The sequence below is a fragment of the Lytechinus pictus genome, unplaced genomic scaffold, assembly GCF_037042905.1.
Source record: "Lytechinus pictus isolate F3 Inbred unplaced genomic scaffold, Lp3.0 scaffold_20, whole genome shotgun sequence".
NCBI lineage: Eukaryota > Metazoa > Echinodermata > Echinoidea > Temnopleuroida > Toxopneustidae > Lytechinus > Lytechinus pictus.
Window position 1 is genome coordinate 15,741,968 of NW_026974141.1, and position 25,594 is coordinate 15,767,561.

Consider the following 25,594-nt stretch of genomic DNA (forward strand, 5'->3'; position numbering starts at 1 on the left):
ACAGTTTTTTTTCTTTGCATGCACACAATAAATGGTTATCAAATAAATAGTACAATGTTCCAACCATCAATAATACTAATAACCCACTGCTTTCATCTTACAAAACATATCAGTGCATGTAAGAGAGTGTAAATACACTTAGTTGGATATCAATTATAGATGAATAAATTATGATTTATTATCCAATTGCTTTATAAGCATAAACAAAACATTACAATATGAAAAAACAAATGTCTGGCAGTACTTAAATTATTTTTACAAAGTTATTCGGAACGACATACAAATACAACACGTAACCCAATGAGGCGAGGAGTAATGTTGCTTTCAGCTATAAGTATAGAATAATCTAATTGAAATGTATAATATTGTACAATGTCACAATATTATCAACGTAAGATGTACTACTACATTAATCATCAGAACACTCTCAGGGCCCCATACAAATTTATCACAATCCATGGTTAGTATTTAAAAAACTTGTGGAATCATTATAAATCCGTTCAAACCTCCCCTAGTTGGCGCATTACCAGAGTTTATTCAGGTATAGATTGAAGCGTGAGACTGAAAGGTGAACATTCTCATTCACTACATTCAACATTATACATGATAGTAGCAGTCTCTAACACATTCTGAGCAATGCTCAAAAAACAAATACCACAACTCAACTTTCTATAAAAAGTTTTCATCAAAAGTGGAGCACTTTAAAAAAAAATACAAGGCCTCGAGTGTAATTATCCTTGATTTAATTTTTCTTTTCTCCTTCATGACAAGCATGTCTATAACTAACAGTGCTCTTCATATGGGGATAACCAAAAGGTCACAAAATTCGGTAACCTCATGAATATTCAAAAGGCAATTACATGGCATCACATGACCATATTTGGGTCATCATTGGAATGGGGAAAAATAAAGAAAACAAAATAGAAAGATTCTAACATAAATACATGTATTCAAACAAATATCATCAACACTATTTATATTTGCATAAACATAAATATAAATACTACAGTGTATACAGGCCCATTACAGGAAAGATACCATATTACCATGTTCATATTACAGCATTGAAATGCATTAGTAAAAAAAAAAAAAAAAAGAACCAACACATAGCCGGGTATTCAGGAATATGTACAATCGTGGCTCATGCATCTATATACTTATTATACAGCTTATAAAATAAAACAAAAATAAAGACAAGTTGAATAGCAGACATACATCACAATTACATACTTATAAATAACTTGACATATATTAATGGTGCAAATGATCACAAGATGGCTTCTTAAAACTTCATTTACGAGATCCGGAGAGCTGGAGGTTTTGTTTTTCTTGTGAACTAGCTTTCAACTCGATACAAATAATTACAGTATACGTACGCCCATTCAAAAAGGACATACAAACTTGTTATGCAATGCCAAAACCAAGTAAAACTGGTACTGAAATACAACTGCTACAACCGAGTGATGAGCTTTCTTCAGTTATCAGATTTGAGATAGCATATTTATTACATTTTCATTTACATTTAAGTGATACATTCTATAACATGTTTGAAATATTGCCTTGATTGGCAATAAATAAAATGGGATAATGGCTGAACATGAGTAAGACAAGATGAATATTATCAAATGAAAGTTAAACTGCATCCAAGAATTTCAAACTTAAGAGTTTATAACCCAATTCTTCGCCGATACGTCACTTCCAGCAGTGATAAGATTTGTAATAACGCTGAGAAGACCGAGGTGTGCAGTCGAAAATTTAGAGGTAAATTATTTTTCCCGAATTTCAATTTGCATTTGGATCCAAATTTTAAAATTCTTAGAAGACAAATATTACATAAGAGTGTATAGAGTTGGTATGATCCAGAAAGAATTACAATCAAAGACAACGAAGGAAAAAAAAATCACACACAACTTGATATCTAACCAATGAATCACATACAGTATTATGGAACATACAATTTTTTTTTTTTTTACATGCGTTTAAATGCAACTCTGTCTGCAATTAGCCCCTGGACAATTTATCCAGTGCATGGCGCCAGTTCATATGACAAGCATATTTATCATTTAATATCTCTATCAAGAAATTGCATTTGTTAGACAAAATGGTTTCTTGTACTGGGGTGACTTTACTTCTGACAAATATTGGCATGTCTTTTGATATTAAACACCATCACTGTATTGGCAACACTCAAAGTTAAGATTCAAAATCCAGTCTAATTCAATAGAATTACTGAATCTTCTGCCAAGGAAAATGAACAGGACGAGTCACCAATTTAAACACACCATCAACATCCTTCAATGATTATAAATCAATGTAAGAAACACTCCCAAAATCCTTTCTAATGCTAGAACAATATTCTGATACCAAGGATGAGCCAGAATACATGTGAAGCATAAAACATGTGTCACGCACAGACTCAAGTGCTACAAGACATGAATCGTAGAATCATAAGAGGCTCTGTCTTTGTCTGTAACCCACTACGTCACACTCAACATTATCTAATCGGTTAAAAACACTCTTTTCAAGTCATTTACCTAAATTTATCTACATAGCTATACTGTACCTCTCACTTTCCTGTACTTGTTATAAAAATATTTGGCATGAGGGTTGTTAAATGAATACTGATAAGAAGTGAATAGTTGAAGAGTACCTTTATATTTAGCTCATGAAACAAGAACAGATAGTAATACCAACAGTCCAACATTAGGATACTGGTTGATCAAATAATAATCAAAGGCCCTAAAAACCATTGTAACTATGAAACAGATATCAACTCAACATGTCAGTGTAAGAAAGCCTCTAGCAACACGGATGAATTTAATAGTTGATTTAAGAGGAGCTTAGTGTATTCATGAATTGCTTAAGGGTGATATGTGGAAGCAGTACACTAATATTTACATGTAGCTCTAAATTTTTTTTACTGCAATGCCTATTTACAGAAACTGAGATAAATTTCAAAGTTGAAAGAGTTCCCAGCACAATCATTTTTCTCTGATAATCATAAGTAAATATTGTTAATAATGTCATTTTGTGGCACAAAGCTTTAGTGAATACGTGTAGGAATCTTTGCTGTGCATAGTTGCAAATAATATTACATATTTAAAAAGGGACAAAACAGCATCTGTAAAACCGTGTTCCAACTGCCCATCCATCAAGTCACACATGTTTAATACCTACATGTAGCCAATATTGGGCTTGGTTGGAATAGCTAGACAAGGTTCATCTACCTTGGTTGGGAAGATGCTACTCAGGCTACCTTAAGATTCAACTAATAATAATCTGGTTAATACTTAAAACGCGTTTAAGACATATTGTATGTATCTAAGCGCATACAGATTTATTGGATTCAAATAGTCGTTCCCGCACACACTGTATGCACATCTTCCACTCCATTTGGGCGCACACAATACTGGACAAGCTACAATGACTTTCACATCCTACCAGGTATCCATTTAGCACCTGGGTGGAGAGTGGCAAAGTGTGGTTTAATGCCTTGCCAAAGGACGCTAGGCCGCGGTAGGACTCAAACACACAATCCTCTGATTACAAGGCAAGAGTCAGAACCACTAAATCATGGCGCTTGCACATATTTTACAAATGTTTTGGCAATGTTGAAAATATCGCATACATTCGTAATTCCGAAGGTTCGTTAGTCCGAAAACGAAATGAGGTTCGTAATTCCGAAGGTTCATTAGTCCGAAAACGGAGTGAGGTTCGTAATTCCGAAGGTTCGTTAATCAGAAAACGAAATGAGGTTCGTAATTCAGAACGTTCGTTAGTCCGAAAACTAAATGATTAACAAACCTTATTTCGTTTTCGGACTTACGAACCTTCGGAACAAGGAACCTTATTTCGTTTTCGGATTAACGAACCTTCGGAACAACGAACCTTATTTCGTTTTCGGATTAACGAACCTTCGGAACATTGAACCTTATTTTGTTTTCGGATTATCGAACCTTCGGAATAACGAACCTTCGGAATAAAGCCACAAATGTTCGGATTAACGAACCCTTTTACGTTTTCGGATTAACGAACATCGAGGTGTAGGCAATTTACATGTTTCGGAATTACGAACCTTCGGAATAAAGAACCTTCGGAATTACGAACCTTCGGAATTACGAAGTGTAACCGAAAATATTTGTGTACGAAGCAAAAGTGATACCAATGAAGGTAGACTGACCCTGATCAAAGTAGTTTGCCTAGCTGAGTTAGACAGACCACACCTTAATTCAAGTTGAAACCTTGCATTATGATGGCTTACCACAAAACATCACAAAAGGCCTTAAAATGAAATTTCTCTCCATCACAAATGGTGGAGGAACATTAATACATTATTCATACACATATATTGACTAGCTGTGGAACTTCAAAATACATTTCATATACATCTGGAATAGTACTCATGTATGAAATCTACAATAGCATAATTTTCAGCTATTTTGTTGTTGCATTCTTTACAATTATTTTACAATGGTGAATAAAGAGAAGACAAGGAAGCATATCAGGATGAAAAAAGTTGGAGTCTTTGTAGGTGACAACAGGCAAGTAAACTAGACTTGTATGCAAAATGAAATAATTGGATGGTCTACTCATCAAAATGTCGCCAATGAGAACAAAACTGTCAATAGATAATGTATAAGTGAAAGTCAAGCTCCAAATCCAAGCTCCAGAGTCAGAGAAATCTAATTTCAAAACCTTACATTGCTTGAAAAAGCAGACTGTAGGCTTTACAAAATCAATCTGACAGAATCAATCCAACTCTTGATTTAAATGTTGAGGATTTTCCAAGAGATTAAGCAAGGAGGAAAAGGTTTAAAGTTTGAAGCAGTCAGAAAAAGAAATGGTATAAAAAACACCTGCATCTCCACTTTGATTGGATTTTAACAACAAATTTGTTTATAGAAGATAGAATGAGTTGTGCTTTCAGATAAGCCAATTGATTCCTCACAATCAAATGACTATTATGACTTACTAGAGAAAATTGACAGGCAACTAAATGTGGATTTTTTTTGCTGGATGATCAGTGTTCACATACAGGTAAAACAAAGGGAGGGTTCTATGAAGAGTTTTGTCAGTGATTTTAACCAACTAATTAGTTCCCAGCCAATCAGATGCAAGGAATTCCAGTAGCTTATAACATCTAATGGTGAAAATCACTGACAAACATTCTTCATGAAAAGCTCTCCTGTAACAACAAACTATGACCGCATTGGAATCACAAGTAAATGTTAACAAAGCTCCCCTGTGACAGCAAACTATGATTGCATTGGAATCATAAGTAAATGTTAACAAAGACAAAACTCATCTAATGTAACATATATGACACTTCATGAAACAAGTCATACAATTATTATCTAATCTAAATGGTAGCGTAGAGTTGCTTCAAAAGCAATCTTTCTTTGAGCACTAGATGAGTGATAGGAACTGAAACCCTGATAGAAAAGTAATGTTAAAACCAGTAAAGAGATATTTGCCTTACAGAGAATCTTGTTACCATATATTCTCAGTTTTAATGCCATACTAAACGTGCAAGAAACGTAAGTGTTCAACTTTCACAATATAAAAATAGGTATGCTTTTTTGTACTCATTTCATATTTTTTCTTTGAATCAACACACATAGCTACATGCATTAACTGTACATCATGACCAAGTATATCTGAAATGAATAAATGCAGGTCGAGCACAATTCAAATCAATTTCAAATGGTTGATTTTTTTTTTAGATATACACCATAAATCAGTGTGATTATTCGTACCTGTATACATAATTGTACCATGTGAGCTTGTATGCTCACTCTGAATTTTTCTTCAATGGAGTATAAGTTTTACTTTTTCTTTGAAAATCCATTCAAATGATGGTACCTTACATTCCATCATGTGAACTAAATTAGCAAGAAACCTACTTGCAATCAATAGTAAATATCAATAAAAGAATTTGACTTGCAATTGATCACAAGCAGCGTTCCTTCACACTGTTCTATTTCAGCCTGTTTGTCAATCATAATCAACCCTTTTCTCATTCTTCTTTTTTCTTTCTTTCCAAATCCATCAAAGGCCCTGCTGGATAGCTTGTAAATATATTTAATGATTGCATTTGATTAATGCAATCAGGTTTATGTAATCATATTGATTGAATGCCTTTAGGTTTATGCAAATTATGTCAATTGACTGCATTGAGCTTGTAATATGCGATCATATCCATTGAGTGCATTCAGATATATACAACCTCATCAATCAAATGGGTTCAGGTTTATACAATCATATCAATACAATCATCAAGCCTAATAAACACACATAAATAAAACCATGAATATAAAATTTTGCTTCGTTGCATATGAGACAAACCAGCTATTACTGTAAATTCTATAAATAAAGATGCAGGTCCAAAACAAAGTTAAGTTTCTAAAACTTGCGATAAAACCTCACACATTTAATTACAAAAATCGCTGAGTAACACCACAAGTATTACCTTCATTAAACCATCTTCAATAATTTAAAATTGGCATTTAGGGCCCGGAGGGGACACTTCCATTGACGAGTGGATACCATGCACGACCATGGGGTCTCGAAAAGCACCCTAAACACGTATTTTCCATATTCTGAAAATGCACCCCTTAACAAGTATTGGCGTGTGAAACCCTACCCTTAACAAGTATTGGAAACAAGTACTATTGGCAAGTATTCCCAGAATTGAGCCCCTAAACAAGTACAGCGATGTATTTTCCATATTCTGAAAATGCACCCCTTAACAAGTATTGGTAACAAAACGACTCTTGGCAAGTATTCCCTGAAATGAACCCCTAAACATGTACAGCGATATTTTATTGTTATGTCACGGGTCCGTCGGTTTTACCTTTATACACCATTTGATTTAGTACGGCCCCACCTTCCACACCTCGCACAAATCGGACTCTAAACACGTAGTGTTGGGGCAAAAAAGACATCCTTTATAAAACACTTTTTGTTTTATCATTCCCGCATATTTGTTCCTAAACACGTATATTTTTCTGAGTGAAATAGATACCTTTTTCCAATATTTTTGTGTTTTTGACACCCTGTGCCCTATCTTGAAAAAGACATCCTTTTTACGTGTTTTTTTGGATGCGCATGGTATCCACTTGTCAATGTAAGTGCCCCCCCCCCCCCCCGGATTTAGGGATGATTCTATGAATGACTCAATACATTCATATTTTAGTATGTTCTTTGAATATCATACTAAATGCAATCATTTTTAAACATACCATTACCCATTCAAATAACCTCCATAGATTTTACAGACCAAAGTGAAACCCCAAAAAAATTGCATTATCTTTATGCAATATTGCAGGAAAATTGAAAGACTTTCCAGCAGGGCCCTTATGGAAATTGCACTCCCTTTTACACAAGATATAGCACAATCACAATACCCCAAGTCAATCTCCTCTCATAAACTGGCAAGAAGCTAGGGATCATTTATTCACATACACTGCAACCACTGTCTGCCAAAATAATAACAGAAGACTTTTCACAGAGATCCCATCATAAGTGATCAAATGTAAGTCACACTTTGATCGGAATGCTAGTCTGAGCATGTCGTATTTTCAACAATAACATGACTTCTTGTTTAACAATCCGATTCCTACAACTACCTATCTACCAAAAACCTTGCATGAATGTTCTAATAATAATGCAACGTACAAATTGCTCGTACAAACTCTGCAGATTTCTTTAGGTGCCAGTTATCATTAATTACCTGGCTATAGCCAGCTACCTTCCAGCTTCAGAGACATTTCAAGGAATGAATTCCGGCAAGGTACAACACCTAGGTTGAGCACTGTATAATGTGGATTATTTTTCATTTTTTGCTGAAGAAGACACCATGGCTGGGATTCGATCTCAAAACCCTCTAAAATTGGAAGTCACTACCACAAGATTATAAGGCTCCCACCATTCTACTATAATGCATATCATATCACTGATGTCTTTCTTTTTTGTTACCCTGAAAGTGGAGATACATGCACACAGCACAATCAATTGTTCAAATTGGATGCGATACACGCACCCATTAATAATGAACCTTTATTGGAACAACTGGGGACCTCTTACGCAGGCATGCATGGCTTCGTCAAGTGTCGTGTCGTATGTACCTTTATCAACTAAGGACACACAATGTGCTCAGTGTTGCATCATATGTATCTTTATCAACTGAGGACAGACACTACTCAGGATAACCAATGACATTCACTTGTTATTAGGATATATAACTGATCTAAATATTCATATTTATGTGAGAGTTGAACTTTGACACTGAAATCTGAAGTGAAATTTGTGTATTTGCCAAGCTTTCATTGATAAAGAATAACCACATGTAAATTCAGGAAACCCATGTTGTCTGTGCGTTTGTAGAAAATGCCCCGCTGACTTCAGACAGGCAAGGCAGCCTTTGACTGAAATCCTTTAGCCTGTTATAAGTTTTTTCATAAGAAAGTGAGTCAATAGAAATCCCATACCTCCGTTCAATGTCTATATCCCATTCTGTCAAATCTGTCTAGAGCAGACAATGATAACAGGAATGCTATACATATATACAGGGTATACATCCTAATATACAAGTTACAAAGTCTCTAGATGTTGTATGTTGTATTTGAACACCCTATACAGAGTGAGTATGAATCTACACTAAATATCTTTCTTAGTAATTGTAGTTCTAGATATGTAGAATAAATGTTATATATAATGAATGATGGAGGGTAGGATCAGACAGGGGAGCAGGGGGGGGGGTTGGGAGGGGAGGGGGGTTAATTGTTCATTATCCCACCAGGGAACACAGCAAAGATGATTAGATAAAGGATGACCACCAGTCCGACAAGAACAGCAAACGCCACATTTCTCCATCTCTGTAAAAAACACGGAAAGAAAAATATGACACAAAATTTGTACATAGGATATAGACAATGAGTAAATCCTGACCACACTTCAAAGCTAATCACAATTCATTGTATATGATATCATTAACTAGTATTTCATAAAATTCATAAATTGGTATTGGACAAAATTCTTAAAATTTCTTAACGGTTAATGATGTAAAATGATCTGAAATTAGTTTGCTGGATGTCAATAAAACAAACAAGTAATTTGTTTATTCTAGACTTACAACTGTAGGGAGATTGAAGAAAAAAATGTCTAAACATTTTTAAAATACAGAAAATATGTGGCTATCAACACACCTTCCCATCACAGGCAGCTTCCATTCTAGATATCAGAAGTTTACAGCTGGACTTCAAGTATTGAAAACCAAACTGACATGTTTTCACTTACACCCTTCGCTTTAATAATCTCCAATGTCAGCCATTGACTGCACCTATCCAAGAATAAGCTGCAAAAGGGATTAAATCTTCAAGGTTCAAGGACACCTTTGTGAAATGTATTTTATTTCGCTCACCCGATTTGACCTGAATTTATCCATGACGCCTCGCATGTGTTCCGAGAGAGGTACATAACTGAAGCGTGCCCCACATACCTCACACGTCCTATTCCCTGATATCTGGATCCATTTAACCAGACATTGACGATGAATACTTGCTGCTGAACCAGTACACCTGCATGATAATGACCATATTCAATATTACTCAAAATGTCTAATCTCAGAAATTTTTGCATTGCTTAAATTAAGATTTCTAATATGAGTTTGGGATTTCTTTGTGTGTTTCATTACCATTAAATGAACTTTGGTGCAGTATTCATTTCAAATGAAATCGTCTATTCCTCCTCTATTCAGTGAAAAAAATGTACCAAAAAAAAATCAATGAAAATGCACCTACAAGTGTCAATTTTGTGAAACTTGATAAAAGTTGGAGACTTTTTCAGTAACACTCCAAATAAAGCATAACCAATGTATGAAAGCTGCAAACAAGTGGAGCACCTCTGACAGTCTCACCTGCATTACACGATTCAATATAGCAGCAGTGCTGACTTTGAAAACTACTATAAAATAATCATTAACTCAAACACCATTCATATAATGATATAATACTACATTCATGGACCCTAAATGACATTTGACCTTGGCCATGTGACCTAAGACTTGTCATCGATACTTGATTATCCCTATACCCACAATTCATAAACTATATCCATAAACTTTGAAAGTTATGACAGCAATTTAATAATTATCTCCAACATGGCCAAAGTTCATTGACCTTAATGAAATTTGACCTTGGTCATGTGACCTGAAACTCGCACAGGATGTTGAGTGATACATGATTACTCTTATGTCCAAGTTCTATGAACTATTTCAGAGTTATGATGGCAATTTCTGAATTTCTGAACAATTTTAGAGTTATGATGGTAATTCAACAAATACCCTCAAAATGGCTTAAGGTCATTGACCTTAAATGACCTTTGACCTGAAACTCGCACAGGATGTTCAGTGATACGTGATTACTCTTATGTCCATGTTTTATGAATTAGAACCATAAACATTAAAAGTTATAATGTTAATTCGACAAATACCCCCAACTTGGTCAAAGTTCATTGACCCTAAATGACATTTGACCTTGGTCATGTGACTTGAAACTCAGGCAGTAATATTTGATTACCCTTATGTTCAAAATTCATGAACTAGGTCCATATACTTTGTAAGTTATGCTGTCATTTCAAAAACTTAACCCTCGGGTAAGATTTGATCTTGACGTCACCACCGCCGCCAGAAAAGCGGCGCCTATACATGTAGTTTCTCTCTGCTATGCAGTTGAGACAAAAACCATGGTTTAGAAACAGATTAAAAACCACCTGCGTGAATTCAGTTCAAAATTCACAGCTCATTTTTCTGCATACATCGCTTACAATGAATATCATTCTGATCTTCACTCACCTGCAAGGTCTGATCAGTCTGTTCTTAGATGAAGTCTCTCCTTCAAAGCAAACCCGACACGTTGTCCCAAGTTCACTTGCTGACCTTGCTACCGATGTCATTGACACCATGGATGATGTATCACTAGAATCCAACCCAATTCCTAATGGAAGATGCTTACTCTCCAATGGGATACGTGACCCACAAGGCAATGTTGGGCAAGGGCGCCCCTGGTTCCAGACGATGACATCACTAGACACCAACTCCGGCTTCATCCGATCAAACGGGAACTTACTGGGGTGCTCAACAATCCCATAGGACGTGGAGGGCATGTCCAGATCGATTGTGGCATCCATGGTCGCGGTGGATGCATGAGGAGGTCGCGGAGATGGCGGTTCGATATCAATGGTGATCATCTGTTGCGAGGCCGAGGCACAGTCTGTGGGGTCAGCTATCGTGCCAGAGTCAGAGCACGTATCCGCAGGACTACATGGTGATGAGGAAGTTAGAGGGTCTTTGAAAGGAGGAGTGCCACTCTCTTTGGCTAGTCGTTCAATAAGATCTAACGTATCCTGCTGGACTGAGTCTACCATGTATGGTAAAGTCTGACAGGATCTACTACTCAGGCTGGTTGGTGATTTCATCTCACATTCACTATCATCTGTAAAGGAACAAGTTCATTTTTTTTTACATTTGATTCATATATATGACTCATTAACATCTAAAACCTTTAGATATAACACTGCAAGTCTAGTTTCAGTAACTGAAAAAATGATTTTAACTCTTTAATGTAAAAAAAAAATCTATGGGGTTTATTAATGATATTAGGTATTAACAATTGGCGACAGCGGTATGATTTTACCTAAAATCTATAAATTTGTCCATTAGGCCATATGAATACCGACCTAGTCTCATTGAAATTGGTGAACATTGACCTCCAAACAGTTATGAACCAGGCCCATGATTTTAATGAGTCCTATTGGTACCGTAGTTGTTTGGCCATACATATACCTTGGCCACTTAGAACCAATTCATGTCAAATTTGGTGAATAAAAACGTAATTCATCATGCTCTATCGCATAAGGGCATGAATGTGCTGAAGGGCTATGAATGAAAATTGATGACATCACCCCATAATATACTCTATAGACTAGGGTCCATATATCTTGAAGTCTTATTTAACATAGACCAAGGTCTAAGTCAGCACTAAAATTACAAGAAGCCATGAATGCCAAAACTTTACATTGTAAGCTTCTTACATGCATATTTATTAAATTGTATTCTTTTTCCAAACTTAATTGATGAAGAACAGTATCAAAGTTATCATTCCAAAACAGTTTTCAATATATCAAGCACTAAATGTGCCGGCAAATTGAATGTTAGAGATTTCTGACACAATTGGCTATCCATAGTTGAACCACCATTTTAGACCAGAGTTCAGAATACTGGCCTAGGAACTTACTGATAGATCCTGGAGTAGTGATGTCTTTCTGACTTTCCCGAGACGTACGTCTTGAAGCTACCTGTCCCTGAGGACTGGCCGTACCAGCTGAGGGGGTACATTCTCCAGAGCTTGCTTCATCTTCTAAAGCATGCTTTAACCTACAACACAAATAAAATCAAAAGTAATCAAAGGATGCTATTATGGAGTTTTTGTGATTTAAGTGTGACTTAGAGTCACACTTAGATTTCTAGTTGCGTGCAGTATACAGGCATCACTCAGTGGCAAACCATGCTAACAGGACGAGCGCTACTGCATGTTGATCGATAAGATTGTGTGTAAGAATTTTGGCATGACACTTAACCCTAAATAGACTGGGCTATTTTGATGCCTAAGAAGACTGGGGGGGGGGGGGGGGGACTGATTCAGCCCCCCCCCCCTATGATCTCGGCCGTCGACCGCGCGATCACAAAGAAAATTGGCATGTGCATTAACCATGGCATAATTTCCAAGACTGTAGGATGAAATTTCCGAAAAATCTCATAATTCATTAATTATGCTAATTTATGCGTAAAATCAAAGATTTGCTCTAATTAACTAAATAAGGCCTCTAAACTGCTAATTTTTTATTCACAGACTCTTTGAAGGATTCTGATCAAATGTACTTAAAAAAAATTCAATATCACAATTCTTAATTCTTTTTTTATGTATTTTATTGTTTTAAAAATTTCTTATGTATTTCTTTGTTTTTCGACTTTTTGTTTCTTATTGTTTTTTCAATGGAAATCGTCCGCTACTTTATTCTGACCAAGATGAAATTAATTGAGTTTGATAAGTAAAATTGAAAATAATGATACATTTATGAATTTTGGCTAAAAACACAATTTGCATTGGATTTGTACACAAATTCACGTTTTGGAGCAATTTCGGGTTGACATGCACTTACAAAATGTTGCATAATTTCGGAACCACATACCCGGGCGTCGCAAATTTGGTCTCAAAAGTTGCGCAAGACTTGAAAGAGAAAAGTCTTGGAACGGCCTGGCGCCAGCTTTTCGTGTTACAGATTTATCGCGAAAAATGTTGAGGGGGGGGGGGGCTGAATCAGCCCCCCCCCAGTCTTTTTAGGGTTACGTCGCACTTCACTCCTCGTGAAACAACCCCCAGGGACTAAAGCATCAACCTACCAATGTAGGCTTCATTGGACTCATTAGAAAATATTAACAGGCATTTGATTTAACCATTCAAGAGGTTTATTAACACCAGACCTGCCAACCTCTGGGAATGAAAATATGTATTCTGTAATTAAAACAAGTGGAATGCCTCTGGCGGTCTCACCTGCATCACGCGATTCAATATAGCAGCAGTGCTGACTTTGAAAACTACTATAACTCGCACAAGATGTTCAGTGATACTTGGTTACTCTTATGTCCACGTTTTATGAACTAGACCAATACACTTTCAGAGATATGATGGTAATTCAACAAATACCCCCAACATGGCCAAAGTTCATTGACCTTTGACCTTGGTCATGTGACCTGAAATGTGCACAGGATGTTCAGTGATACTTGATTACTCTTATGTCCAAGTTTCATGAGTCAGATCCATAAACTTTCAAAGTTATGATGGTAATTCAACAAATACCCCCAATTTGGCCAAAGTTCATTGACCCTAAATGACATTTGACCTTAATCATGTGACCTGTAACTTGCACAGGATGTTCAGTGATACTTTATTACTATTATGTCCAAGTTTCATGAATCAGATCCATAAACTTTCAAAGTTATGATGGTAATTCAACAGATACCCCTATTTGGCCAAAGTTCATTGACCCTAAATGACCTTTGACCTTGGTCATGTGATGTGAAACTCATGCAGGATGTTCAGTGATATTTGATTAGCCTTATGTCCAAGTTTCATGAACTAGGTCCATATATTTTCTAAGTTATGATGACATTTCAAAAACTTAACCTTAGGTTAAGATTTTGATGTTGATTCCCCCAACATGGTCTAAGTTCATTGACCCTAAATGACCTTTGACCTTGGTCATGTGACATGAAACTCAGGCAGGATGTTCAGTAATACTTGATTAACCTTATGTTTAAGTTTCATGAACTAGGTCCATATACTTTCTGAGTTATGCTGTCATTTCAAAAACTTAACCTTCGGTTAAGATTTGGTGTTGACGCCGCCGCCGCCGCCGTCGGAAAAGCGGCGCCTATAGTCTCACTCTGCTATGCAGGTGAGACAAAAACTGTATTTTCCCCCAAAAATACACTGTATGTATTGCGCGCACAGATGAAAAAGAAATATTGAAACATGTGTATATCTCACCCTGGTTTTAAGAACATGATTGAAAAAAAAAGTAACCTGAAATTACATTGATCCAATAACCATATTTGTGTGTTATGAAATAGACATATAGAGATGATTTTTCTTAATAATTTTTTTTTTTTGCAAAATCGTATTAACAAAAAAAACGTACTGTCGTATTTTGGTTGCAAAAACGTACTAAATATGCAAAAAAACGTACTGGTTGGCAGCTCTGTAACGTTTCGTGTAGAATTCACACAAACATTTCTTGTGTAATTCTTGATTTCTGTCCCATCATACAAAGAGTTACGATTGATCTTATCAACCTCAACTATGGAAATCTACATGTACCAATGTCATGGTTTTTCATACTAGAAATGGACACAATGTCCCTTTGTAAACAAAGAGCAGCACATTGAATCGTCAACACAATGATGCATGCATGGTATTTAACGGACAAATGCATCATTAGGAAAATTCTCATTTAAACTATCAACACCCATAACCCCCCAATTTCGACTTCCTAACCAGATCAAAAACCCCTCCCCCATCAGACACACTCGCCCAGATGTAATCCATCTTCCCCCCAGGAGAAGTGACCCTCATTGCCTGGCAGCACTGGCAGGGAAAGAGGAAGAGAGAGAGAGAGGAAGAGACATGCAATAGTCCTGAAGTTCTTTTGTTTTACTCATTCTAATTTCACCAATTGTGGGTCATTTGCATCGTTCAAACTTCCGTTTTGATTTTCATCTAAATTTCGAATTTCATTTTTGGATATGCCAATGTCCTAAAACAAATAGAATACAAATTATTCCTTGATTTCTGTCAGCCAGAACGGGCCAGGAAGCTCTTAAAAGTTTGTTTATACTATTACATAAGATGGACAGCTGCAATCCAACTTCACCTGCTGTGGTCATCATTGGTTGATGTGTGTTATCAGCTCTTATCAGCTGTCAGTCCAACCCTCCCCAGTTTAAACGAGAGAAATTAAACCCTCCCCAAAACTGAAAGTGGGGTGTCATATATCCCACTTTAGCTCCCATTGACATAACACACAAGGCAATGGGGTTCCTGTGTAATAAGCTGGTGGAGTATTCTTTAAACGGAGGAAACACTTCATGATTATAGATGTTGAGTTGCTGGTTTTCCATAGTCGTGGTTGATTAGGATCAATTGCAACTCTTGGTAAGACAGGGGGCCCTAATCACTCTCTTATACTCCTTACATGTTAGGTCATTCCGCTGTATAAAAAATGAATGCATGAAATGTTTTGATATTGTCTGTCATTTGACACTTCTAGATTCTTTGCGATATGAAAACAGATTATGAATAACAAAACTCAACTTCAAGCAGAAAATAAAGTTACTACGTGCGGACAGTAAAGTCATAATGGCCTGAACGATTTGGTTTACTTCCTCTTAGACAAACATGATGAAGGAAACAGGATATACACGGCTTTCATTCAAAGTTCCAAAGATTTCTTCTAAATACAAATAACAGGAAATTCTCTTTGATTTATGATATTACGGTATCCTTCATATGATATTCATTGTTGGTACAATATATCAGAATTAGGGTAGAATTTTCCAGCTTATTCAGTGACTGGGTGGTGTTAAATCAAGTTGTACTAGACCATTGTCATTATACCAATGATGTTTGCAAAGTGGTATTAGACCAAGTGGTAATAGACCAGGTGGGTGTTTCATAAAGCTGTTCGTAAGATAAGAGCGACTTTAAGAACGACTGGTGATCCTTTCTTGTGGTAAACGGTATATTCATTGGCGATGGTTTAGCGCGTAAGAAAGGTTCACCAGTCGTTCTTAAAGTCGCTCTTAACTTACGAACAGCTTTATGAAACGGCCCCCAGGCAGTGCTAGACCAAGACATGATAGATCAAGTTATGTTAGACCAAGGGGTATTAGACCAAGTGGCATTTGACTAAGTGTTGTTGACCAAGTGGCGCTAGACCATCTGGAAGTAAAAAATATGTAATACCTTGTGAGAATGGTGTCTTGCCAATACTGAACTTTGACCTCTGCCTCAGCTTCTTCTGACTTGACAGCTGACAAGAGATTCATAACAGCCTGGAGTGGGAGAAAAAGCATGAGAGAGAGAGAGATAAAGAGGGGGGGTGGGAGAGATAGCTTAGTAGGGCCACTGAATTCTTAGAAAAATTGCAACCATTAAATCTTTAAGCACTTGCTCATGCATTACATAATAGTAGCAAAGCATGATGGCCCCTCAAAGAATACCAAATGGACGTAAAATTACTCTTATCCATGCCTCATTGAATATTTGCTAGTCACAAAGCTAGTAGGTTTGTTATGTACAATGTATACCACAGAAATGGTGGCTCAATAGGCTTCAATCCAATGATTTGGAGAGATCTGTCTTTAAAACAAGTGGAATGCCTCTGGCCGTCTCACCTGCATCACGCGATTCAATATAGCAGCAGTGCTGATTTTGAAAACTACTATAACTCGCACAAGATGTTCAGTGATACTTGGTTACTCTTATTTCCACGTTTTATGAACTAGACCAATACACTTATAGAGATATGATGGCAATTCAACAAATACCCCCAACGTGGCCAAAGTTCTTTGACCTTACATGACCTTTGACCTTGATCATGTGACCTGAAACTCGCACAGGATGTTCAGTGAAACTTGATTACTATTATGTCCAAGTTTTATGAACTAGACCAACACACTTTCAAATTTATGGCTGTAATTCAACAAATACCCCAATTTGGCCAAAGTTCATTGACCCTAAATGACCTTTGACCTTGATCATGTGACCTGAAACTTGCACAGGATGTTCAGTAATACTTGATTACTATTATGTCCAAGTTTCATGAATCAGATCCATAAACTTTCAAAGTTATGATGGTAATTCAACAGATACCCCCAATTTGGTCAAAGTTCATTGACCCTAAATGACCTTTGACCTTGGTCATGTGACGTGAAACTCATGCAGGATGTTCAGTGATACTTGATTAACTTTATGTATAAGTTTCATGAACTAGGTCCATATATTTTCTAAGTTATGATGACATTTCAAAAACTTAACCTTAGGTTAAGATTTTGATGTTGATTCCCCCAACATGGTCTAAGTTCATTGACCCTAAATGACCTTTGACCTTGGTCATGTGACATGAAACTCAGGCAGGATGTTCAGTAATACTTGATTAACCTTATGGCCAAGTTTCATGAACTAGGTCCATATACTTTCTAAGTTATGCTGTCATTTCAAAAACTTAACCTCAGGTTAAGATTTGGTGTTGACGCCGCCGCCGCCGGTGCCGCCGCCGTCGCCGTCGGAAAAGCGGCGCCTATAGTCTCACTCTGCTATGCAGGTGAGACAAAAAACCTTCAAGTGCATCTTATTGGTTTTAAACCAAGATCTACATGCACCTGGGCAGATTCAGAAGGTACATTAAAGCTACTTATAATCATCTCCACTTCACATGGAATCTATGTTATTTAACATCATCATCATCATCATCATCATCGTCATCATTATCATTATCATCTTCATCATCATCATCGTAATCACCATGACCTTCATCATCACCATATCATCATCTTCATCATAACAATCATTTTCATTATCATCATCAACAACATGACAATCATCATTATCCTCACCACACCACCACCATCACCTTCACAGCTACCACCAGTCATGACCACCATCATTATCCTTACCATCATCATCACCACCATCATATCATAATCACCATCATCACCATCATATCATCATCATCATCACCATCACCACCACCATCATATCATAATCACCATCATCACCACCATCATCATCATCACCACCATCACCACTACCATCACCATCATATCACCATCACCACCACCATCATATCATAATCACCATCATCACCACCATCATCACCATCATCCTCATCACCATCATCATATCATCATATCATCATCACCACCACCATCACCACTACCATCACCATCATATCACCATCACCACCACCATCATATCATAATCACCATCATCACCACCATCACCATCATCCTCATCACCATCATCACCATCATCATATCATAATCACCATCATCACCACCATCATCACCATCACCACCATCACCATCATCCTCATCACCATCATCACCATCATCATATCATCATCACCACCATCACCACTACCATCACCATCATATCACCATCACCACCACCATCATATCATAATCACCATCATCACCACCATCATCACCATCACCACCATCACCATCATCCTCATCACCATCATCACCATCATCATATCATCATCACCACCATCACCACTACCATCACCATCATATCACCATCACCACCACCATCATATCATAATCACCATCATCACCACAATCATCACCATCACCACCATCACCATCATCCTCATCACCATCATCACCACCATCATATCATAATCACCATCATCACCACCATCATCACCATCACCACCATCACCATCATCCTCATCACCATCATCACCATCATCATATCATCATCACCACCATCACCACTACCATCACCATCATATCACCATCACCACCACCATCATATCATAATCACCATCATCACCACCATCATCACCATCACCACCATCACCATCATCCTCATCACCATCATCACCATCATCATATCATAATCACCACCATCACCACCATCATCACCATCACCATCATATCATCATCATCACCATCATCACCACTTCTACCAACAATCCAATGACCCTAACACTTGTGTTTTACCTCCACTATGACGTAAGCTGCTCGAGGTCCAACAAGGTAAGTGGCCTGTAAATCCCCCACCTGAATATCTTGTTGAAACAACTGCCTGTCTGAGCATGATAGGAGATGAGAGCATACTGAATCCTACAAAAACAAGGTAGATGAAACAGTTTGAAATGAAAACAATCAATTTATTGATGCAATTTTCATTTTGTTTATTCCATACACGTGTATGAAAAACAAAAAAATAATAAAGAACATAGACAAGGGTTATGAAGCCCTATAGTGGCGAAGAATGGCGAAAGTTTGAAAGAAATCGGACAAGCAATAAGAAAGTTATAGCTGCTTTAAAATTGAGATCACTAATAGTATGTAGATTTCAAATTGGCAACTGGGTAAGTAAATTATGACAAGGGCAGGGACAACTTTCCCATAGGCCATGTACTTTATTATCAGGGATTTGTGGTTTTCTCCTAAGTACCCATTCCCCTGGGGCAGTAATCTTAATATAACCCAGGTAGTATATTGTTTTATGTCCTTATGAAAGAAAAATATAATTTGAAATAAAACTTTTGGGAAATGTAATGACATTTTAGCCATAATATATATTGGAGTACATGGAAGAGTAGTCCTTGCCATACATCACTATGACATCCCATATGCGGCCAATTTGAAGCCTCCATGGGTATAGTGATTACCAATATTTACAACTTTTAAAAAATCATAACTTTCTTGTTGTTTGTCCATTATTGTTCAAACTTTCACCTATCAACTTGTCTGATTTTTCTTTTTCTTATAAAAACAAGTTTTTATTTGGGTTGGATTCCCCTTTAATAATATAAAAACAAAATTTGGAATGAACAATAGAAGATACTGTCAGTATGAGGTGAGGCTGTGGAGGCTACTGCACACTAATGTATTGCATTCATTCTCTTTATTTCATTTCAATATTTGATTTCTTATTTTACAGAAGTGCTTTTTTTTTAATAGCATATACTGTGTTTTTCAACTCCACATTGTATGTCTTTCTAGTATCTGGCTAATTTTACTTCTGTACATGGTTAAAAAGAATTGATTCATTTTTTTATTTGGACAATGGGATGGTTGCCTATCAGTGCTCTACGAACAGAATCAAGGATGCTTTATTTCTATCCTTGCAAATGTATCCATCTTTCCTACACCTGTCATAAAATCATTGGTTAACATTGAAATGAAAGCATAGATAAGTGTACGAACACAGAGCTCTATTTTTCAAATATTACCATGATCATCTTTGCCAAGTTCTATCCTAACTTTTTTTTAATCAAACTAAAAGTAGACTTACCACTGTTGGAAGGAAGTAGCTTTTGATTGTATCTGCTGTTAGCTGCTGGTAACACTGTCCAAAAGGCCTGCATAATAAATATCAAATCAAAATCATTATGTCAGGTCATATGTAATTCTTTTTGTTCATATTTCAATCATCATTCCTCAGTACCCCTGTAGATCTCATATTGTATCTTCTACATGTTTTCTTCTTCAAATGACTTCTCCCTTTCCCCTGCTGGTAAAAGTATATTTAATGTTATTTTTATTTGAATTTCCCTGATCATATCCCATAAAAAAATCTTCCTTCTTTTGATCTACCCCTGGGATTCATTTCCTACTTGTTATTTGTACTCAATCTATTTCCATTATTCAAGTTTCATTTTTTTATTTTCATAATAATTTCAATCTCTTTTAATACTTCATTTTCCTTCATGTATTCCCTTTCCCTTTTCTAGCAATTGTAAACTAGCAAAGTTCTTCCTCTCCCCATTAACCTTTGATATTGATCCTTAATAATCCAATCTAATCTAATTAATCAAAGTGTCCTTTCTCATATCACCTAATTATCATCACCTCAAAAGAGCTGTTAAATGAGCAATACTGATCCTTTCTAATCTAATGTACTTGTAGTTAATCAAATCCTCACCTCAAAAGAGCTGCTAAATGAGCAATACTGAGGTCTCTAGCTTGTCTCAGTCTCTGTCTGACTAGTTCAAACCCTCCACATGCACCAAAGTGGTTTATCAACTGGGCCAGTACTGAACTCTGCAGATAAAACATGTATGGTAATAGTAGACAAATCAAATAATAACTGTTGATGGAAGTGATGGGAAAAACTCATTTTCAACTTGATTTACACATCTTTCCTGAAGCTTCTACCGTCAAGCTGAGGAAAGATGGTGTCTACATTTATAAGAGACCCCAATTTTCAATGCCAATTCCATGCTCTTCAGTGTTCTAAAATGTTAGATTCAGTGTTCAGTGGTGGCATATATACAAATCATGATAAAGCAGTTGTAAATAGATAAAATATTTGAGAAATGTAATTTTCAATGCTTGTATCTGCACAATTTTGTGTCATTAGATTTTGCTTTGATTTTCATAATTTTTGAAGTTGTTGTTGTTGTTTTTTTTTGCTTTTCATAATTCTGTGAACTTTTTCAGTTTCTGTATTGCAGAAAAATTGTAAGTTTTAAGGCCACCGCACACCTTACGACTGTTCGCGATCCGATTTCGGAACAAATCGCATTTTGCTCATTTTCTGAAGATGTGAATGGAACATATCATTTTATTTGAGGTTAAAATTATTTGAAAGAATAATCTTATAACCATTTTGAAAGATTGCAAGCCTTTATTTTGGAGTAAAGGCCAAATTAGTTTCAAATCGTAGCCAATCGTACGACTGCTATGACGTCATTACGACTAGATATTAAATTCTCTTTTATTCTAAGAAGGATGATAGCATAGTCACATATTTGATCATAGGTATTCGTACGATGATTTATAACATTACACAGTAAAATATTCCAAGTCTCAATATTAGCATCAAATTCTACAACATTTTATTCTGAAATCGGGTCGCAGACCAGTCGTAAGGTGTGCGGTCGCCTTTAGTGTACATTCATACTGTGACTTTGACTCATCCACTGTATATGGGTCATTATTAGCTTTATATTCCACATAAATTGTAAAGAATTATTATAAACTATAAAGAAATAATATCATTAGGATGTTATGCATGTTAATATCAATCTTCATGTGATTGCATTTTTGTACAAAATTATGTACATGTGCTTTAAACACGTTAAACATTTTATTTATTCGATATTTAATTTCTTAATCTCATATTGCAATGTACACATAGGAGCCTAGATGACATAGTCAGTTAGTCACTGTCAACATTCAAAGTATTTCTAAAAATGAAATTTTACCTTTGAGAAAGAGGAACGAGACGACCAGGTATCTGCTTTGTTGAAGCTGGAAACATAGGTAAAAAGAGACAAAAGTTCATGGTTAAAAAAGTTTATATAGGGCCTACACCAAAGTATCAAAATACTGAACTACTGAATGACAATCCAGCAGGACTAACTCTGGCAGGAATATTTTTTTTGTCAGAAAATTTTTGATGGGAAAGGAGTTCCAGAAAATGAGAGCGGCCTTTAATATACATGTAGACCTCTTTGTTGTTGCTGTTATTTTTATACCAGAAATATTCTGCCACTGGTAACATGTTTTTTTCTAGAATATGCCACATGCTTCCAGGGCAATTTTACAATTGAGCGATCAATTTTATTTCAACCAATATTGAACATTTACAATATCAGGCAGTAAGGGGTGTTATGAGAACAACCAATTGCATGAATTTCTGTTGCAATCTTGCAATTAATACAGCATCAAGAAGCGGATCTATGGTCAATTTCAAATAATTACACAGCATGTACAGTATTTTGTGACCAGAAATACTATCAATGTGCCATTTATTGTACATAAAAAGTTTCATGCAATGCCCCATTTGTCATCTCAATGACTTGACTTGTTTTCTTAATGGGGGGGATAAGAAAATAAACTATGGTAATAGCACACCATAGACAGGAATGGAAAAAAATGAGAACAATACATGTTTTTACAATAGTTGCAGAACTGTAATAAGTGTGTCTGCCTATTGAAGCAGTCAATGCTAGTTCACGAGATAAACTAAACTGTAGTTCATTTGTTCAGGAAAGCGAACAGGGCATACATGTATGCATGTAGTGCATGTATTATGTATATTATCCTGTAATTATCCTGTAATTATTTACTTTTCTTCTTTGCTATTTACTTGTATCCCAATAATTTACTGTTGTTATTATTGTTGTTTGATATCGGAATTGAAACGAAATAAAGATTCATTCATTCATTCATGTACGCAGGTTTCTATTGTTATATTTTCAAACTACAGTAAAATGTAGCAATGGTTATTTTTCTACATACATGTACAGAAAAGATATTTTTTCCCCTGAACTGCACATCATCTCAATTACAGATCTAGATTCTCACTCCAACTCCTTCCCCCATCACCTTCTCCTCTCCTCCCCTCTGCCACCCCCCCCCCCCCCACATTCCCTTTCCTCTCTATTGCTTTATCTTGCATAACAGTTGTACATGTATATATTGCATTAAAAAAAAAGATATGTAATGGGATAACATCTTGAATATGGCATTGACCATGTCATATGGGTGGGTCTCCCGAACCTTTAAATACATTAGGATGCCAAAATGTGGATTTGATAATACATTAAAGAGAACTACATAAAAATACATGTGTACATTGCTAGATTAGAGCATGGAGGTAGAATCTTTCTACCTCCATCATTAGAGTGATGTTCAAAAAATTTACTGTTAAAAACACCAAATTATACAGTAAACTTGTTTCCCAAAGTCTATACAAGCTATATGAAGTTTTATATAGCATTTATGATATTGTTTTGTCTTGTAATTGTGCATTGTATTTTTTAGTTCAATTTACATGTACATGTAGGCCTGTATTTGAATCAGTGACAATTCTTCATTTGGAATATTTCCATGCTACAATACATGTATGCACATACAATACATGTACACATATGTTCGGATGAAACTCAATTATAAAAAAACATTCCAGGACAGTATCTCTTTGAAATTTTAGTATGGCACACTTCAACATATATAGGCCTATTTCATTTCAAAAGTTCAAAGCGGTTGTGTACAGTGACCAGCTGAAAGTTACACGTACATGTATGTAAATTCAAAGTGTGAAACTAATCTTAAGATCAAATGACTGAATCCTTATTATGATTTGAAAATAAATCCATACATGTGAAGGATTCAAAACACATGTACCTGTACATGTAAATCCTACGTTAAGCTGGACAGTATTCAGAGGTAAGCTTGGGATTTATTTGAAATTCTTGAAATTTACCTTGCAAACTATAAAAAACACAAGTTTTTGTAACTGTACATATGCAATGATTAATATCATGACTTTATAATAGACATACCCAACACATGTAGCTACATGTACACTTAAGTACATGTACAGTCTGCCTCCCTCTTTCCACACTATTGCTCCATCCTACAGTTTAACAAGCTATCTTTGTTGTATTTGAAAATCATTTTCATTTTGCCAGATGAAAGGCAATTGACCGAGTAGTCAGAGAAGATAGGTTCGCTCGACCTCTTTTTTTTCTCCTCTCATCCTTTATGACTCATCCTTGTCTCGAAAATGCATTTTATTAATTTGACCCAATTGGCTTGAAATAACACACACAGCAGAAAAGAGAATTTGAACTGAAAGTATTAAGTGTCATTCCTGGGTAGAATACATGTAAATCATGCTTCCATGTAGAGCAATATTACTCCTTACAGTGTACATACAAGATGAGGGGAATTTTCTTTCAATTTTTTTTTAATGAAGACCTTAAAGGTTTTTGCAATTAAATGCAGACTTTGGGAGAGAGATTGATTGAGGAAGATGAGAGGAATAAAGGAAAAGAAAGTGGATGAAGATAGTAAAAGAACAAAGGAATGACACTTACATACTTGTACCCTTGAATCACAATTTTAAATAGGTTTTGAAACATGTTTCTGCAGAAACGTGGAAGAAGGGAGGTTTAAGGTTCTGAAAGACGCTCCTTCAGAATCACATTTGAAAAGTTTAACTAAACATAATGGTGATTGAATCATGATTCTAACATGACGTTGTTGTGTCAGCCTATTTCCATGTTCTTGCTACAATGTACAAGTATTCTTCCCTATTGCTTCACAAAGTAGCCATATTAAAAATCAATGTTGTGTTTCTTTCACAAAATTAAAACCAGTGCAGAAGTTGACCTATAATTTCTGGGTCAAACTGCATACTTCAATGCACACTGGCTAGGCTTGAAGTGAGGGAGAAACGGCGGCGTTAGAGAGAGGATCGAGTAAACCCTGATTCTGTAGTTACTG

The 25,594-nt window shown here is 36.1% G+C and overlaps 1 protein-coding gene across 1 annotated transcript in view; it reads right to left on the reverse strand.

Moving 5' to 3' along the window:
* Positions 1–5,011: 5,011 nt before the first annotated feature.
* LOC129282971 (uncharacterized) overlaps positions 5,012–25,594 on the reverse strand; it is a 29,267-nt gene continuing 8,684 nt past the window's right edge. Inside the window, exons 4-12 of the mRNA XM_064114715.1 lie at positions 22,564–22,609; positions 21,279–21,397; positions 20,649–20,715; positions 19,346–19,468; positions 16,581–16,669; positions 12,294–12,433; positions 10,853–11,492; positions 9,422–9,578; positions 5,012–8,876 (exon numbers count right to left, since the gene is read on the reverse strand). Coding sequence (XP_063970785.1) covers positions 8,778–8,876; positions 9,422–9,578; positions 10,853–11,492; positions 12,294–12,433; positions 16,581–16,669; positions 19,346–19,468; positions 20,649–20,715; positions 21,279–21,397; positions 22,564–22,609 — 1,480 coding nt within the window. The 3' untranslated portion in view covers positions 5,012–8,777. The remainder of the gene's footprint in view (positions 8,877–9,421; positions 9,579–10,852; positions 11,493–12,293; positions 12,434–16,580; positions 16,670–19,345; positions 19,469–20,648; positions 20,716–21,278; positions 21,398–22,563; positions 22,610–25,594) is intronic.